Source organism: Cyprinus carpio, chromosome A5 (genome assembly GCF_018340385.1).
Source record: "Cyprinus carpio isolate SPL01 chromosome A5, ASM1834038v1, whole genome shotgun sequence".
Taxonomy (NCBI): domain Eukaryota; kingdom Metazoa; phylum Chordata; class Actinopteri; order Cypriniformes; family Cyprinidae; genus Cyprinus; species Cyprinus carpio.
In genome coordinates, this window is record NC_056576.1 from 20556781 (window position 1) to 20575113 (window position 18333).

The 18333-nt window shown below is 35.3% G+C and overlaps 2 protein-coding genes across 3 annotated transcripts; both read left to right on the top strand.

Annotated features, from left to right (window-relative positions):
• The first annotated feature begins 1223 nt into the window (after window positions 1-1223).
• LOC109056553 (fructose-1,6-bisphosphatase 1-like) lies at window positions 1224-4728 on the top strand. The gene is made up of 7 exons (XM_042756375.1): window positions 1224-1479; window positions 2017-2179; window positions 2536-2628; window positions 2731-2871; window positions 2959-3096; window positions 4000-4119; window positions 4245-4728. The coding sequence occupies exons 1-7, from the start codon at window positions 1310-1312 to the stop codon at window positions 4431-4433; spliced, it is 1014 nt and encodes a 337-aa protein (XP_042612309.1). The 5' UTR covers window positions 1224-1309; the 3' UTR covers window positions 4434-4728.
• Window positions 4729-5763: 1035 nt separating this feature from the next.
• Window positions 5764-16608, top strand: LOC109056548 (erlin-2-like). Of its 2 annotated transcripts, none has more exons than XM_019073738.2 (12): window positions 5764-5914; window positions 6791-6895; window positions 6981-7062; window positions 7141-7187; window positions 8122-8183; window positions 8438-8563; window positions 9130-9203; window positions 10023-10081; window positions 10761-10852; window positions 10980-11069; window positions 14854-14933; window positions 15019-16608. In XM_019073738.2, the coding sequence occupies exons 2-12, from the start codon at window positions 6792-6794 to the stop codon at window positions 15196-15198; spliced, it is 996 nt and encodes a 331-aa protein (XP_018929283.1). In that variant the 5' UTR covers window positions 5764-5914; window position 6791; the 3' UTR covers window positions 15199-16608. The 2 variants fall into 2 exon arrangements, with proteins under 2 accessions (XP_018929283.1, XP_042612311.1); XM_042756377.1 differs by lacking the exon at window positions 5764-5914 and adding an exon at window positions 5974-6316.
• Window positions 16609-18333: the final 1725 nt, after the last annotated feature.

Genomic DNA, 18333 nt, shown 5'->3' on the forward strand with positions numbered 1-18333 from the left:
CACTGCCTTCTCTAGTGCAGCTCAACCAGGACTCATCCCATTCGTCGATCTCTGTGATATCACAAATCCCAGAAAATATGCTTTGTAGTCCAAATGAGTCATTAATTGTAGTTTTTGAAAAGTGATTTCTGTTAAATAAAATATCTCATTTTGAATTGCACTTTGTAACTTTGCAGATATTTTTATGCTCAATCAGAATCAGAATCAGAAACGCAACATTACAGACTAAGTAAAGTTGAAAAAGTGAAAAAGCATAATAGGACCCCTTTAAGAGACGTTCAGAGTTCAACAAGACTGGCTCTGAGTCTGGGAATCCTGTTTTTATTTATTCTTTTTATTTATTTTTTTGACAAAAATGGCAATGAAAAGCTAATTGCATAAAAAGCTGCATGCCATGACAAAAACAGGGGCATTTATTTTGTAATTTAACAAAAAGAAAGAAAGAAAGATTCGCCTGATCTTGATTATATATATAGTAGGCCTTAACATTATTTTAATCATATTTAATTATCATCATCGTCGTCGTCATCCATATTAAGTGCATTATTGTATGGTATTACCATCATTTTAGCCCTGTGTTCAAACTGACATATATAACTGTGGAAATCAAACCAGCAAAGATCAGTGTTGAAACACTAAGAAACCTGAATAGTTATTTAGTGCCTGTATGTTATAATCTTGTGTAAGAATCCCACTGCCCCATTCTTTTGCAGGCACTAACCTTTGAACTGCACATTGATCACAGACACCCCATGCACATGAACAGTTTCTGCTGACAGCTCTTTAATGCCGATCAATCATTAGTCACTACAACTATCATATGTGGATCTTTAGGTAAACAGATGAATTAATGAATGTTGCAATTCTGTAAAATAGAAGCTACTGTATAGTTAGTGATTTTATCATCCATTCATTTTATTACTTTTTTTGTAAGCACAGATCTTAAAACTGAGACCTGGATACAATTTGTTGCATAAAGTAGATTTACATTACAAAATGTCAGTCAATCCATCACAAATCAAATAAGCCAAAATGATCCAATCAGCTCCATTGTTTTGAAGTGACTGTCCCCCATACTCAAGCTAAAATCTGTGATAAACTCTATGGACTTCGGCCAGGCCCTCACCTGCATTCACTACATGTGCAAGAAGCCTAACCCCTCCCTTCTAACTCTATCTGCAATTGGCTAAACTACCATGACTCCCCCTTTAAACCCAGTCATATATCTACACTTAGTTCTAATACATCCTTTCTGACAGGAATCCAGCAGGAACCCCAAGGAAGTATTACACTTTAGCAGTCAGTCATCATGTCAGACAGAGGTGCATTTGATACCAATGTGGTTACCCTCACCAGATTTGTCTTGGAAGAGGGTAAAAAAGCCAAAGGAACAGGGGAGCTTACAACCCTTCTCAACTCCATGTGCACGGCCATCAAAGCCATTTCCACTGCTGTCAGAAAAGCTGGCATTGCCAATCTGTGAGTATCTGCTGATGCATCTATAGCACCAAACAAGTATTCAGACTTTCAAAGAAATTGTGGCCATTTTAAACAACACGTTTTTGACTATATACAGTACTTTTAATTTTAATATGATGTTTCTGTCATCTTTGCATCTAATTTTACAAAAAAGTGAGGAGACTTTTCTCTATATATTAGTATTCGAAGTGCAGCCACTATCACTTCTCAGACTATACAATGTGTTTTAGTGTCCCATTGATTAGAACCTTTTCAATAGTTTAAACTTTCATTTCCATATGTGCAAAAAGCTTTTCCTGATGCATCGTTTTTGCACATTTGAATATACATTTACTGTATATAAGTGTACTGTCGCAGTGGCTGGACATTTCAGCTCCTTTGCAAACAAACACTGCAGACTGAGGCAATGATTAGACCGCATCTCTTGCTGAAATAGGGGACAAAGGTTGAAGTTATCGGCACTGTGAGGAAAGCATAAAGACTACATAATTCTTCACGAATCAGTCTCTGTTAAAAATCTCTTTTTCTTTTTATCAGCTATGGAATTGCCGGGAGCACAAATGTTACAGGTGACCAGGTGAAAAAGTTGGATGTCCTGTCCAATGATCTTGTTATAAACATGATTAAATCCTCCTTCACATCCTGTGTTCTGGTGTCTGAAGAAAATGAACAAGCCATCATCGTAGAACCAGAGAAAAGGGTAAGTGTGTGCATCAGTATTTTTGTTGTTGTTGTGTAACCTGAAAACCCTTGATTAATTAAAGTAAATTAAATTAATTAAAATGTCAAAGTAAACCCTTCAAACACTTTAATAACTTGGCCAATTCTTAAAACTGATTTACATACAATGCAATTTTGTGTTAATATAATTTTAGTCTACATTTTTAATAAATGAAAATTATCTGACTTGCTTGTTTTGGTCTGTAAAATAATTTGATCTTGTTGCATTATCAAATCTGTATGTAATAGCTAACAACTTTGATGTACTGTATTTGTGTATAAGCCAATAAACTACCTGACTTTGTATTCATTTATTTACTTATTTATTTTGCCCAGGGCAAATACGTGGTTTGCTTTGACCCTCTGGATGGCTCTTCAAACATTGACTGCTTAGCTTCTATTGGAACCATTTTTGCAATCTACAGAAAGGTACAGCTTTCAGATCCAAATGCAGTACAAACAAATCTCTCTTTATAGTCATCTAAAAACTAATAAAATGCTTTTGTTTGTTTGTGTGCACATGATCTCCAGGAAACTGATGATGAACCCTCAGAGAAGGATGCCTTGCGGAGTGGCAGAAACATTGTGGCAGCAGGTTACGCTCTTTATGGCAGTGCTACCATGCTGGTTCTCTCCACAGGCCAAGGAGTCAACTGCTTCATGCTTGATCCTGTAAGTCAGAATTATGTTACATGCTTGATATTCTATTTAACTTTAAATAGTTGCATTACTACGTAATCTTTCTTCCTCCATCATTAGGCCATCGGTGAGTTTATACTTGTAGACCAGGATGTAAGAATTAAGAAGAAGGGGAAGATCTACAGTCTGAATGAAGGTTATGCAGCACATTTTTACCCAGATGTCACAGAATATCTGCAAAAGAAGAAATTCCCAGAGGTATGAGCCTCCAGATTTTGAATAGATTTCACTGAAGGGTTCGTGCTAGAGAAACATCTTTCTGTTATCTGTTTAGCAACCATTACGGCTACTCTCATGGTAGAGTCAGATCTTAACTTAAGACTTAAGATATTCCGTTGTTCAAAGTTTTGGTTAATTTTTACTTTTTTTTTGAAAGAAGTCTTTCATGCAACCAAGCTATTTGGTAAAAAAACATACAAATAAAAAAAAATACTGTAGAAACAGTAATATTGTGAAATAGTATTACAATGTAAAAATAGCTGTTTCTATTTTAAAATATTTTAAAATGTACATTATTCCTGTGATAACAATGAATTTTAAGCAGCCATTACTTTGGTCTTCAGTGTCAAATGTTCCTACAGAAATCATTGTAATATGCTGATTTGCTGCTCAAGAAACCATTTTATTATTATCAAATTTTGAAAACAGTGCTGCTTAATAATTCTGTGTAATCTGTGATACATTTCTCCCCCAGAATTCACTGATGAATTAAAAAAGTTCAAAAGAACAGCATTTGTTTGAAACAGAAATCTTCTTTAACATTATAAATGTCTTTATTGTCACTTTCAGTCAATTTAAAAGTATTAATTTCTTTAAATAAAAAAAAATTATTGACCCCAAACGTTTGAATGGTAGTGCAGTTAGTTTTTGTAAGACTATTTCTTAGGGGTGAAAAGTACTCAAAGTTAAATGTAAAAACATTTTTGCTTTCACTCAGTTATGTTAGCTATTTTGACTGAATAATTTCTCAGTACCATTTTCTCTTCCAAATGTGCAGTAGGGCATTAAATAAAAAATCTGTGAAATTCAGCTCAGTGAATAGACAACATATTTAGCATCTTCCACTGACAGTAAAGATAACATTCTCACTCTGACCTGCAGGATGGAAGTTCGCCCTATGGAGGGCGCTATGTGGGCTCCATGGTAGCTGATGTGCACAGGACTTTGGTCTATGGTGGAATTTTCCTGTATCCTGCTAATATCAAGAGCCCGAAGGGCAAGGTGAGGAGAAAGAATTGCAATGATAACAACATCATGAGCAGTTTGAGTTTTAAAAAGAAGAATTTTAAAGTGTATTTAAGGCAACAATCTCACATGGTTTCATGTTTTTTTTTTCTGGGCTCCAGCTGAGGCTGTTGTATGAGTGCAACCCCATGGCCTTCATCATGGAGCAGGCTGGCGGTATGGCAACAACAGGAGCCATGAATGTTCTAGACATCAAACCTGACTCAATCCACCAGAGGGCTCCTGTAGTGCTGGGCTCCCCTGATGATGTACAGGAGTATATCTCCATCTTCAAGAAACATTCAAAATGAGATGCAACCAGATGAGCATCTTTTGCCATTTACTACAACCACCACCATCCCACTGAATCTCAAAAACAAATAAGCGAAAAAGGGCAAGGACAAGACAAGAAGCATCCATTATCTGTATAGGATACAAGAAGTTTCCATGTTTGTTCTGTTTAATTTTTTTTGTACTCTTATGTGCCCTAGTTATGCAGAGATTATAAATATATAATACAGTGTCATATATTTTACAGTGTCTAATATTAAGCACCATAAACATGTCTGATCATATTGAAAATTAAACCAGTATTGTTTGATTGTGTCAATGTAATTTTTTTTTTCATTTTATTATTTGATGATCATGAAAAAATAAAGTTCACTGTGCTCAGCTTTAGTCTATCAGCACATCATATTCTAGTCAGGGATCCACGCTCGCTTAATCTTCTTAATCACTTTTTGATTTATTTTAATTTTGCAGCAGAGAACAATCAAACGTTTCAGCAGTAAGCCTTCTTCAGTAACATTCCCTGCAAGAGTTCTTAAAGAAATGAAGTCCAAAGATCAGACGGTGAAAAGTCACATAACAGGTTTTACTGATCACAAACTTAATTGACCAATCAATCAAGCAATTTCAGGACAAATAACCAAAGATTCCAAAAAATTCAACTTAGGGAGTGATTATTTGATGAAATGAATCGCTTAATTAAACAATCAAATTATTTAATGATCAGAAATTGTTGGAAAACATGGTAACCAACTACAGATGCAATTGCTTCCCACCAAGATGTTTCCTGGACCAGCAGCACTTAAAAGGAAAACTGGAAGAAAAAAACAAAAATAAATTGTAGTCGCCCAAGGCCTGTTGTAGCCCTCTTTGGTGGCTTCATAGTAATGTAATTAGCATGCAAGAATAATGTGCATGTTAGTTTCCAAAATTCATGTAAAAGCTTTAACAATACAGGCAAATCAGTGTTTTTACAGTGTGTTTTTTTTTTTTACTAAAACTAAAACTATTAAAAAATGTTTTTGAATAAATGAAATATAAAAAACTAATAAATTAATATAAAATATAAATATTATATGAAACAATAAATGTAAAAATGTACTGTTATTAATAAAAACATTTAAGCTGAAATACTAAAATTAATAATACTAAAGTTGAAATAAAAATGACCGAACTTAACCTAAAATTAAAATGAAAACGGAAGCTTTTATAAGGAAAATCTCATGCAAAATAGCTATAATAATACTACAAATGTATATAATTAATAATAAAAACAATGAGGTAAATAAATTAGGGTATTAAAGAATAACGCATTGCCCTCAGCCCCAACCCTGCTTTTATAGGAAGATATTTGTCCCCATCTAATGGTGTGGTGCTCGAACAACAGCGGAAATGTGGGTTAAACTGTGCTGACGTCAGACGCAGAAGAGCGTCGCTGTATTTTCCTCATCGATCGCAGGTGTCTCTATCGGCCATCACGCAGGAGTTACAGTAACATACTTAGGTAACATCGCTTTTAGTTCGCATTCATCCGCAAAGTCGTTTCTCGTGTTGTAATCTCGCGTTGACGGGCTCTCCAATGTATTTCGTCTGTATACATATCTTTTAAAGCTAGCTAGTCATGTTTTCTGTTAGTTAGATTGCATCTTGCCGACAGGAGAATGTTTGTAATTTTGACACAAGAGTAACGTTAAATAATTTGTACACGCGAAGAGAAAAGCCACATCCAGCGGCAACTTATGGATACTCAAGTCATGCATTGAACGAGCAATGGTGGCTGAGTCCAGAGTTCCCGTTTCTTATTCTGTGTCTAAAACCTGAGCTTTGCACCCCGTAGTGCTGGCTAACTCAACTGAGGTTTCGTTTGTGATGGTTTCAAATCAATATCACGGACAGCTGCATGCAGGTCTTTGTGCTTGGTTTTCTCAATCCTCTTAGCAACAAAGTCACATGTCAGTGTTCCACACGCTCTCTCAGTCTGTCATGAACTCTAATGACTACTTTTCCGTGGGTTTCACACCAGTAATGTTGTTTCGCCTTTTAGCAATAACATGTTTACACACGCAACACTAAAACTAGTTCTTATCGCTGTTGCACAAGAGAATATTCACCAGGCTGGAAAAATCAGCTAAGATCAGCAAACCACTTTAGGTTGTTTTCATCAGTTCAGCAGGCTACAATTAAACATATGTATTAAGAATTTTTAATAATTACTATTAAGTTGTCTCTTTGTTGGATTACGTCTGTTGTCTAACTGCTAAGATTGGAACACATGTTTCCAACTTGAAGATGATGGCCTGTTATGTAAATGGGAAATAAGCTAACAACAATAAATCATATTTTGATCATATTTTGGTTAACACATTTCTTTTGTGTTAAGAATGACATTGGGTGCAGTTGCCTCCATGATCCTCGCCATAGGAGGAGCCGCAGTGTTTTCTGCTCTTCATAAGATTGATGAAGGACATGTGGGTGTCTACTACAGGTCAGCTGCTCAAGATTTGCCATTAATCTGCTCTTTTTACTTTATACTGTAGATTGTATAACGGTGTGTGCTTCCCTTCTCTCAGAGGTGGAGCTCTGCTGACCACCACCAGTGGCCCTGGATTTCATCTGATGCTGCCGTTCATTACTACATTCAAGTCTGTACAGGTAAAAGACAGACAATATATGTATGGTTTAACTTGATAGGTTTCTTTTTCTTATTGCATCCTCTCTCTTTTCGTAAAGACAACCCTACAAACGGATGAAGTAAAGAACGTTCCATGTGGCACAAGGTGAGGTATTTTTGAATATTCATCAGATCTTCTATGAGGTGCAGTCACCATATACTTTGTGTTTCATTCATATGCATGCAAAATGAGAGTGAGAGCAGCATTTCAATGGGCAATTGGTTTCCCCTATTTCTGGATACCAAATTCAAAATTGGTAAACTCTTCCCTGCAATTCTGTATAGCCAACATCATATATAAGTCATTTTGCAGGTTTTAAAGCCTGTACACACAGCAGATCATCAATTCAGGAGAATCCTGGACTGAAGGCTGAAAGTTTAACTTTGTGGTAGAACATCATTTGTGAGTGGACACTTAGAGTTTGAGCTAGAATTGATCTAATATAGAGTTTAAGCTAAGATGTTTAAATTTGGCTCAGAACATTTCACAATTCTGTTCCCTCCCTCCTTTCCTTATCATTTCCTCTCATCTCTCTACTGTTCTATAAAAATAACACTGGACAAAGTACTGAAAGACTGGTTAAAAATAAATCCCAGACTTTTCGGATTGTTGCTGTAAACAGTTAAGAATAATGTAATGATTATTTGACGATTATGTGTACTTAATGTGGGTAAATGTATTATCATATGTGTATATACTGTACACTGCTGTTCAAAAGTTTGGGTTCAGTAAGATTTTTGATGTTTTTGAAAGAAGTCCCTCACTAAATCTGTTTATTTGATCAAAAATACAGCACAAATAGTAAGATTGTGAAATATTATTACAATTTAAAATAACTTTTTGTTGCTCAGGATTTGTTTCTTCTTATCACAGCTGAAAGTAGTGTGGAAACTACGAGACATTTTATACATTCTGGTCATAAAACAGTTTGTCAATCTTGTATCATCGCAGACACATGCTGCTTTTAGGGAGCTTTATGGAATAGATTTTCACACTCACTCATTCATGTATATATCAACGTGTTTTTTTTGCTCTGCAGTGGAGGTGTAATGATCTACTTTGATCGCATTGAGGTGGTGAACTATCTTGCTCCCTCAGCAGGTAAAATTACTTTTTTGCTATTTATAATGTAGAACCACTAAAAAGTCTGTTGTTAGGGGTGGACAGCTGGGAACATTTCCCTGGGCCCTGTAACTTGGGAGGGCCCACTAAGTGCCTCTTTGGCACAGCCTACTTGCCAATATATGATTTATCCTGCTCCCTATGAATTTAAGCAACAACCCAGACCATGACTGTCATTTTTTTTAAGTGCCCTATTCATCTCTCTCTTAACATCATTGTCTGCTCTGCTGCAGTTTATAGCATTGTGAGAAACTTCACTGCCGACTACGACAAAGCTCTGATTTTCAACAAGGTTCACCATGAGCTGAATCAGTTCTGTAGTGTGCATGCACTTCAGGAGGTCTACATAGGTCTATTCGGTAAGTGATGTGCTTTAATGTCCTAATCAGGGCGTTGTTGCCATGTTGGATGATTTGATGCCAGTAAGTTCGGTAAGATTTTGCTGCTTTAAAATCTATACTTCAGTGCAGCTGCTTTGCATAGACTCCCATTAGAAGTGCATTTCTGTGAATGCAGTTTTTTGTTTTATTTAAATAATTTTATGCATCTTTTTCCCTACTAAAATGTGAAGACACTGAATGTGCAATATATAATTTACTAGGAAGTTTTAGGAATCAAAAAATGACTCCTTTAATTACAGTTACTCCTTACAGTAATTAATTTGAATTTGTAAAAAATATATTTTGAGAACATAATAGCATTAGATTTCATCCATGAATGCAGTTCATAATGGTGTGAAGGTAGTTAATAGTAACGGTGGTACAACCCTCTAGTGGTAATGTGGAGATGTTTGACATGTTGTTAGTGCCATAAGCTCCTCAAGTGATTTTTATTCGCAGTTGTTGTGTGTGATGAGAAAACAAAAAGTTAGGGGTATAAATTCTGTGAACACCTGTCATTCTTTAAGTCGCCTGTTGTTTCTTAGATCAAATAGACGAGAATCTAAAGCTCACACTGCAGGAGGATCTCACCAGCATGGCACCTGGACTCATCATTCAGGTGGGGTTCAACTTAGATTGGTTTGGCAGTTCAATCTTTTTTTTGTTCCATTCCACTGAGTTCCATTCTTGTCGGCGTTCCATTTTCTGCACCGGTTATACGTTAACAATTCGTTTGAATTCAGGAAAGATAAACATTCGTAACTCATTAACAAAACATTCAAGATTTGATTGTTTTGACATTTTGTTAGACCTAAGATAAGATGCTACTGTACATATTAGCTCTTTGTGTATTTGTGCATGAGTTTATCTTTCTTCACTTAGCTTTGGTTTGGCAAGATTCAGATTTCCTTCATCGAATCCCTTTGGTGCTGGACCAAGTTTTGCACAGACTCAAGCAAAGACCCTTAAAAACAGCAGTTATGATAATCAGCTGTGCAAGCAGTAGATTTCCATTGTTATTGTTTCTCATCTGGTAGCACTAAAAATATGCTAGTCATCACCTCGTTAAGATGATACTGAGATTATCAGTAACTTGATTCACAATTCCTTCCTAATGGAGCTTTTGTAAGTAATTTGTCATTCACATGATACACATTGAGCTGTGATTCACATGAGGAGTATTTGACCATATCCACTCATTTTCCTGAGATCAAAGTTGGTTTTGTGTGTTCATGCTTCCTGCTGTCTCCCAAGGCTCTTCCAGTAAAAAAAAAAAAAAAAAAAAAAAAAAAAGTATAAATTGTTGCATAACAAGGTCTCTTTGTGAGAACAGTGTTCTGCCAAATATCTAATTAAATTTTGTTTATTAACAAAAGTGATGTCTGTCTGTCTCCTCTCTTTGCTTTCTCTTTCTTCTGTTCCTCTCCCTCCTAAACAGGCGGTCCGTGTCACCAAACCAAACATTCCAGAAAGCATCCGCAGGAACTATGAACTAATGTGAGTTTATGAGAACTTCTTGCATGTTGCATGTAATGGCTGTTAATGATCTGATTGTGTTACAACGGCCCAAAATTAACAACTCCAAACAGTAAATGTACAGGTAATAAATGTACTGGCCTTCCTTTATTTATATATTTTCTCTCTATTACAAAGGAATCACATTTTTTCAAATATAATTATTGATGTGGCATATTAGTATACTACAGAATAAGTTACTTACAGGATCTACAGAAGAATAAATTACTCAGTATCATACATAAAAAATGAGCCATTCTCTGTTGAATGCAAATTTGTTACGTAATTTAGTTTTGGTGGTGAAGTTTGAGGAAAATTGCACAAATGTCCAAATAATTGGTTAACAATGGCTTTCAATGAGGGTAAGTTCGGTTAACACAATAATAGAATCACTTTCACTCATCATTTTCATTAGTGAGACTAAATGTGTTATGTTGCAGTTAAGTTACCGGCCAACTGGCAAGTAGCATTGTTCTCACATATGGTGCATGGTGAGTCTTAATTTTGGACCCTGGTTACAGCTTAACTTGTTGTTTTATACTGCAAAAATGTATTTTGATCTTATATAAGAAATTTCTGTCAATCCTTATCAGCTGAACTTAATTGAAACTATCTGTTCCCTGTTACTCTCTTTGTGTGTGTGTGTGTCTCTGTCTCTTAGGGAGAGTGAGAGAACGAAGTTACTGGTTGCGGCTGAGACTCAGAAGGTGGTAGAGAAGGAGGCAGAGACTGAGAGGAAAAAGGCTGTCATCGGTGAACAAAGATGTTTTTCCTAGTTTTCAGCCTGATGAGCGGGTATAATCATATGGGTTGGATTTAGATGAAGTTGCAGTTCATATATAAGTGAAAGAATGTTGCTCTGTTTTTTTTATGTGTGCAGAGGCAGAGAAGGTGGCTCAGGTGTCTGAAATAAAATTTGAACAGAAAGTGATGGAAAAAGAAATAGAGAAAAAGATCTCAGAAATTGAAGGTAGGTGAATGTGTTGTCATGTTCCCTCCGAGGTCTTAGACTGCATGGTAGGAAAATGAAAACATCCCTGATTAATCATATGGGGCAGTTGGGCCCTGATTGTATTAAAATATAAAATAATGTCAAAATAACTGTCAGTGTTTGGAAGAAATTACCGTTTTCCGTTACCATTTCAGTATATACCTGGTTCATTAATAAAATATAACATCATATAAAAGAAAAACATATACACTGCCATTCAAAAGTTTGGGGCCAGTATATTTTTTTTAAAGAAATAAATACTGTTTTTCAGCAGTTAAACTGATTATAAGGCATTACTGTTATCAAAAGTAAGAAGTCAGAAGTTACGAAAAGATTCTATTCAAATAAATGCTGCTCTTTTAAAGGGGTCATACGATGCGATTTCAAGTTTTCCTTTCTCTTTGGAGTGTTACAAGCTGTTTCTGAATAGATAAGATCTCTAAAGTTGCAAAGACTAAAGTCTCAAATCCAAAGAGATATTCTTTATAAAAGTTAAGACTTTTGTATATGAGTTCTCTAAAATTTCATTTAATCACGCCTCTAAATGTGTTTGTTACTGTGTGGGAAGATTTCCATAACGCTGTCCAAATGTTCACGCAAAGAAAGAAGGTGTAACTTTTATTCTCGCTGTTGCCGCCGCTGCCATGTTGTGGAGACGCTGTTTTGTTGTGAAAGTGAAACTACTTTGTTGGCCTTCTAGAAGAGGACACGACTAGAAATCAGTGGTTAAGTTGTATTTACAACACTGTTCCAGAACAGTTCAACCCAAATATTTTGATGTATGCAACGCATTTTACGGAGGACGGTTTCCTGATCCAGTAGCCTACAAATGCCGGTGTTCTGACAAATAGTGCTGACTCACAGTCTGTATCCTGATCCAGTCTGATGATTCAAACATGAGTTTTGAGCAGTGTAGAGAAGCACTTGTTTGTTTGTTGTTTCTCCGATCACAAATGCAGACACGGTTTTGTTTATGCGGCGCAATGCAACGCAACGCGTAAAAAGACAGTATAAGTCATTATAATCAGTAATTATGTCCCCACTGGATGGGTTTCAGAAGGCGGGGCATAGAGGAGAAACAATAATATACAGTATGTGGAAATTAATGTGTTCTTTGAACCTGAAACTGCATAAACACATTGCATTACACCAAATACACAAAATAATGTTCATTTTTAGCAACATCATGTGATCCCTTTAAACTTGCTGTTAAACAACATTTCAGAAAAGTAATGTATAACAGTTTCTACAGAAATAGTGAGCCGCACAACAATTCCTATAAGAAATGTTTCTGTTAATCAGCATATTAAAATAATTTCTGAAGGATCATGTGACACTGAAGACCGTATTATTGACAGCTGAAAATTCAGCTTTGCCATCACAGGAATCAATTACATTTTTCTTTACATATAGTAAAGGTTATTTTAAATTGTAATAATATTTCACAATTTCACTGTTTTCCTGTGTTTTTGATCAAATAAATGCAGCCTTGGTAAGCAAAAAAGTCCTGTTTAAAAACATTCAAATCTTACCAAACACCTTTGAATGACATTGTATATTTTTTTTCCGTTTTAAACCAGCGTACAAGAAAGGGATAGATTCTTTGCAGTACAGGCCAGGTTTTCAAATAATGTGTCAAGTCGGTCATTATTCAAATAATTAACAACATCTGTCTACCAAACCAGCATGCAGTTCATTTTGAAGCACATTGTTCAAAACTTTCAACAATAATCTAGGACTTTGTCTCCTTAATGTGAAAACTGTGAAAATGACACAAGCAAAAAACAAAACTACAGAGAGAATAAATGAATGTATGCCCAAGACTAATGGATGTCATAAAACAGGTCATTATTATTAGTAGAGGACATCGACAAAACAAGACAGTTTGTCCACTGACAGACACTAACTTGCAAAATGCATTATGTAACATATCTGTTCATCATTTGTCATTTACATAGAATTGTTCCAAAATCTGAAAGAAGCTCAGTGGAAAGGAATGGACTGTTTCTGTAAAAACAATCAGTAGTTTTAATAATGATCTTCTTACTGGCCCTTGTGTTTTCTGCTGGGCTGTTAACCTTAAGTAAAATTACTTCTTACAGTAATATTGGGAGAAAAACTGAATTATGCGTACTAAATGCCACAGTGTAATGGTTTAATGCGAACATTAGTTTAGAATTTATGGACAGTCTATGAGAATTTGTCTATGAGATCACAGTCATTTCAGTCACCTAAGAAAAGCAGTTTTATTTTACATGGAAGCTGGTTGCCTCATGAGGGCCAACATGTTGAGATACTAAGGTGTTCACACCATGTCAATTTTAAGATTCAAAATTCAAAGTCAATGATGGGTGCATTCATGTCCTTATAGAACTCATAATTACAGTTTGTCAGCTTTGAATCTCCTGAAAACTCTTGTAACTGTTTGCTGCATTATAGCATTGAAACACTCAAAATGGCAGCAGCTTTAGCTGTAAAATGTAGTTAGGCAGTTAATTGTAACATTCTGTCTACTAATTCCTATAAATAACTTGTTAAAGCGATAGTTCACCCAAAAATGAAAACTTGATGTTTATCTGCTTACCCCCAGGGCATCCAAGATGTAGGTGACATTGTTTCTTCAGTAGAACACAAATTATGATTTTTAGCTCCAGTTGTTGCAGTCTCTGTCTATAATGCATGGCACATGGTAACAGAATCTATGAAAGAAAAAAAAAACATGCACAGAAAAATCCAAATTAAACCCTGCAGACCAGGAAGCTCCTCCTCAACTCCCTCCACATTGATGTGTAAAGACACAAAACGATCGGTCTGTGCAAGAAACTGAACAGTATTTATATAGGTTAGAACTCTTGTGAACGCGCTTCACAGCATTGCGTGAATCAGAGGTTAAAAAAAACAAACTATATAAATACTGTTCAGTATTACGGTTTAATTTGGATTTTTCTGTGCATGGTTTTTTTTTTCTCTCATAGATTCTGTTACCATGTGCCATGCATTATAGACTGAGAGACTGCAACGACTGGAGCTAAACATCATAATTTGTGTTCTACTGAAGAAACAAAGTCACCTACATCTTGGATACCCTGGGGGTAAGCAGATAAACATCAAATTTTCACTTTTGGGTGAACTATCCCTTTAATATATTAATAATAATATGCTAAAAATAAATGAAGAACCTACAGTTCATATCGTAGCTAGAACAAAGTCGAATAACTCTCAATGTCCTGCTAAAAAAAAAAAAGGGTAAATATTTATTAATAATGCAATTGCATAACAACTGGTATGTGTTGTATTATGGTTTTGTCTGTTGATTACTCAATTTACATTTACAATACAAATTTGAAGATGTGAACGGTTTCAACCAAAAAGGGCCAGGATGTCATTGCAGTAAATATGACACAGTGTATATGCAGCACTACTCCATTTACCAGATCACATGACTAGCTGAATACTACTGGCTTATATCTGCACCCTTATTGGAAACTTTCACTTTTGGAATAAATTCATTATAAATTGTAATGTAGATAAAAAAAAAAAAAAAAAATTTCAGAATGATTATATCATTAGAATGACAGATTGTTGAGGGGAGACACTGAGGTTTTGGTGAACCACCTGAATATATTCATAATCATAATTGTGAAATGGTATTCTTAGGATGAATTTAAATGGAACTGACAATCCCTCATCACACAGCTCTGAATGTTTCTGTGGTTTCTATTGTGTTGATTTTGATTTCTCATATGTCTCGCTGGTTTTATAGACGGGGCTTTCATTGCTAGGCAGAAAGCAAAAGCAGATGCAGAATTTTACACTGCACAGAGAGCAGCTGAGGGCAATAAGGTAAACTCCTAAAATGGCACCCCATCATTATTGTGCTCATTGTTTTATTAACGTTTTTAACTTTTCTTCTCTCCTCTCCTCTCAGCTGAAGCTGACCCCTGAATATCTTCAGCTGATGAAATTTAAGGCAATTGCAGCTAATAGTAAGATTTACTTTGGAAGTGAGATCCCTCACATGTTCATGGATTCAGGACCAGGAAGCTCCTCCTCAACTGCCTCTAAAGCCATAGATGCCCTCTCAGAGGGCATACTGGACTTGGAATGATGAGAGAAGTTGTGTTTTAGCACTGAGGATAAATTAACAGGTAATGAAAGAGAATAATGGCAAGTCATTAGACTGCACTGGTGCAATCAGTGCAGCTGGAACCACTTTAGTAAATTAACACGGAGCTGTATCAGTGGGACCAAACACAATATCTGTCTATACCCTCGTGAGTTGATCACAAACCAGTGGTGGTTAACCAGAATATTATACTTAAATAGAACAGAGGGTGGGAATATGAATTTGAATGTGAGATTAGAACCCAGTGGAATGCATGTACAAGATTTGTGCATGTTTAAAATGTTTTAAGATGCATCAAGTTTATAAAATTAAAGAGACATTGAATTTTTTTTTTTTTTTTTTTACACTGAGGGATTGGATTATGTATTTGATGGACATCTTAGTGTCTTGAAGGCTTTTATACCTCAGGGATTCTTTTACTGGTTTTACAAAATGAAACACTGAGTATTTTCTAGATCAGGATAGTGTTCTAAATTTTGTTGCCATTTGAATTTTTACTGATCATCTGACTGCCCTTGTTTTTCCCCCATTGATGAAGCCAAAATATAAATTAATTTATAGTGTCATTAATGGGGGGAAAACAAGGACAGTCTGCTGAGTCTGTGAAGATTCAAATCAAATGGTAACCACATTTAGAACAATATCAAAATCTAGCACTCTAAGTACTGAGAAAGTCTTTCAAGGGGTAACAATTTGTAGTGAGAAGATGGTTGTGTAAACCTGCAAAATAGTTATGTCATCTGAAAACAATGTAGCATAAAGCTGTTATTGTTGAATATAAAAGTACAGCATCATTAATTACATATAACAGTTGTGTGCAGAGTTTTATTTTGAATATAGCAAGAAACTTCTCATCCTAAGCGATGTACAGTGCACTTTAAAATGAAATCCCCCTTTAAATCGCCAGGCGTTTTGTGCCTTTTCCAGCACAGCACTCATTAACCCAGAGTAGGACTGTAATTGCATAAACTCTCCAGTCATTTTCACATTTCTGTGGATTTGAGTGTTGACTACATCAGAAATGAGTCTTTGTCGCAGTCTCACCACTGACCTTTAGAAAGCAGCATGTCTGTGGGCTGTTTCTCACCCATGGAATGCTGATTCTACTTGACGTTGTTAGCTTGTCATGTTTGAAATATGTTCTGTAAATGATTTCAGTTTCCCTTAAACTGAGGTTCTATTACAAAATATACAGGAATTTTTTCATTGCTAAAAATTGTTATACATTATTTTTTTGCAGTTTGCAGTATGAATATCATGTACAGTATCTCATTCTAGTACCTCATGTGAATAACTCATGTGGATCAATAGCTCGCTTTCACTTGTTGTCAGGAATGTTGATGATGTCTGAATAAGACACTTGCTTGAAGGAAATAAAAGGTGTTTCACTGATATATAGATATAGATGTTCCTAATAATGAACAGCATACCTCATATTTGTGCATTTAAAATGATCTCATTACTGTGACGGTCTTTGGAAATTTTGGACAGGCTTTAATTTAGTGAGACTGTTTTAAAGGGGAATGTTTATTTGAACACAGTTAAAACTGACAAGTTTTAAACATTGTAGCAGATTGTGTAATACACTGCATGAAAAGGCGCGTTTCCGGACTCTTCGTGTGAGCTCACGAACCCGTTAACCTTTTTCTGTTTCCGTTCCGTTTTATTTGCCGTGTATGTGCTCTAGCTATTTCCGGTTTTTCAAATATTATTCAACAAACATTTAACTAATCATTTACACTGAGAAAAAAAATATATATTTTGCAAACAGACAGACAAGTAAATCATAAAACTGATTTAAAAAAATAATTTTAAAAAGAAACAATAAAAAATATGTGTACTTATCAAAAACACTGCAGTGGACACAGCATAGTCAGGACAGTGATTACCACTCCATTTCAATCAGAGATTCACACATACACACATATTGTACAAATCTTAATGTCACCATCGGGACAATGCCATATTTTTTCATTTAATTATGCCCTTCAGAAGCTACAGAAGATACTGTTATGCTCATAAGTTTACATACCCCATCACAATATGCAATCATTTTAACAAAATAAGAGGGATCATAAACATTGCCTGCAATCATTTTAACAAAATAAGAGGGATCATAAACATTGCCACATCCATTGTAAATAGCATCACTGATTATAATGGATTCTACTGTCTTCTGTCTCATCATGCCAGATTCATGTGTTTCATTTGCCATACCATCAAAATTGACTGAGTCACAGTCACAATGAGCAATTAAAAAAAAAAAAAAAAAATGGGGGGAAAATGAAATTCTCCCTTAAAAGACCTTCAAAATGATTTATGATTTGTTGGAATCGGAGAAAAAAAGACTGAGTCACACCCAGTCGATAGTGAAGTCCTCCGTCTTTTCTTATTATTAATTACTATGTTAATAATCACAATACAGCTATTTTATTTTATCTTTGCTATTATAAATATTGTAAGAACAGATGCAAAAAAAAAAAAAAAAAAAAAAAAACAGTAGAGCAAATAGCCTAGAAAAAAAACATAATGTATTACCTTTATCATTTTATATCTAAACTAAAGCATTCATGTACGAAAAACAATCAAATGTAAAAATAAGTGTGTTCATTACAAATAAATGTATTAATACTACAAAAGCAGTTCAAAGAAGTGCAGCGAGTGATTCTCTCTTTTCTTTTATTGTTAGATTAACATTATGATAATGATACAGACGTCCTATACTGTAATGCACGGACCTAATATAATGTTACACATCAGATGTTTTCCCCCAACAGTTCCCCAAGCGTTCACTTAAGACAGAGCAGATTGTTTGCGTGAATTCTGAAATACTGTAATTCTGTATTTGTGTGTATTTATCGTGATCGCACACCGTCAGAAGCGCCGTTATATGCACGCACTTCGGATAACAGTCAGTGCGAGAAGCGAGCGGAGAAAATGTTATCCTCTCAGAAAATGTACAAATAAAGATAATAATTTTTTATTTTTTTTGCCTGTAGCTCAAAATAGTCCGTGTGAATTTCCACTCATTTTGCCAGAATATCATTAAACCGCGGAGAAGTACCAAATTGTCGCAGAAAATCCGATCTGCCTGTTTACATGACAGTTGCATTGGCA

Bases quoted from the DNA above. Each gene is read 5' to 3' on its own strand.
- LOC109056548 (XM_019073738.2), top strand. From the start codon at position 6,792: ATGACATTGGGTGCAGTTGCCTCCATGATCCTCGCCATAGGAGGAGCC. The intron at 7,063-7,140 runs GTAAAAGACAGA...CTTTTCGTAAAG, and splicing joins CTACATTCAAGTCTGTACAG to ACAACCCTACAAACGGATGA. The intron at 11,070-14,853 runs GTAGGTGAATGT...CTGGTTTTATAG, and splicing joins AAAGATCTCAGAAATTGAAG to ACGGGGCTTTCATTGCTAGG.
- LOC109056553 (XM_042756375.1), top strand. From the start codon at position 1,310: ATGTCAGACAGAGGTGCATTTGATACCAATGTGGTTACCCTCACCAGA. The intron at 2,629-2,730 runs GTACAGCTTTCA...CATGATCTCCAG, and splicing joins TTTTTGCAATCTACAGAAAG to GAAACTGATGATGAACCCTC. The intron at 4,120-4,244 runs GTGAGGAGAAAG...TCTGGGCTCCAG, and splicing joins TCAAGAGCCCGAAGGGCAAG to CTGAGGCTGTTGTATGAGTG.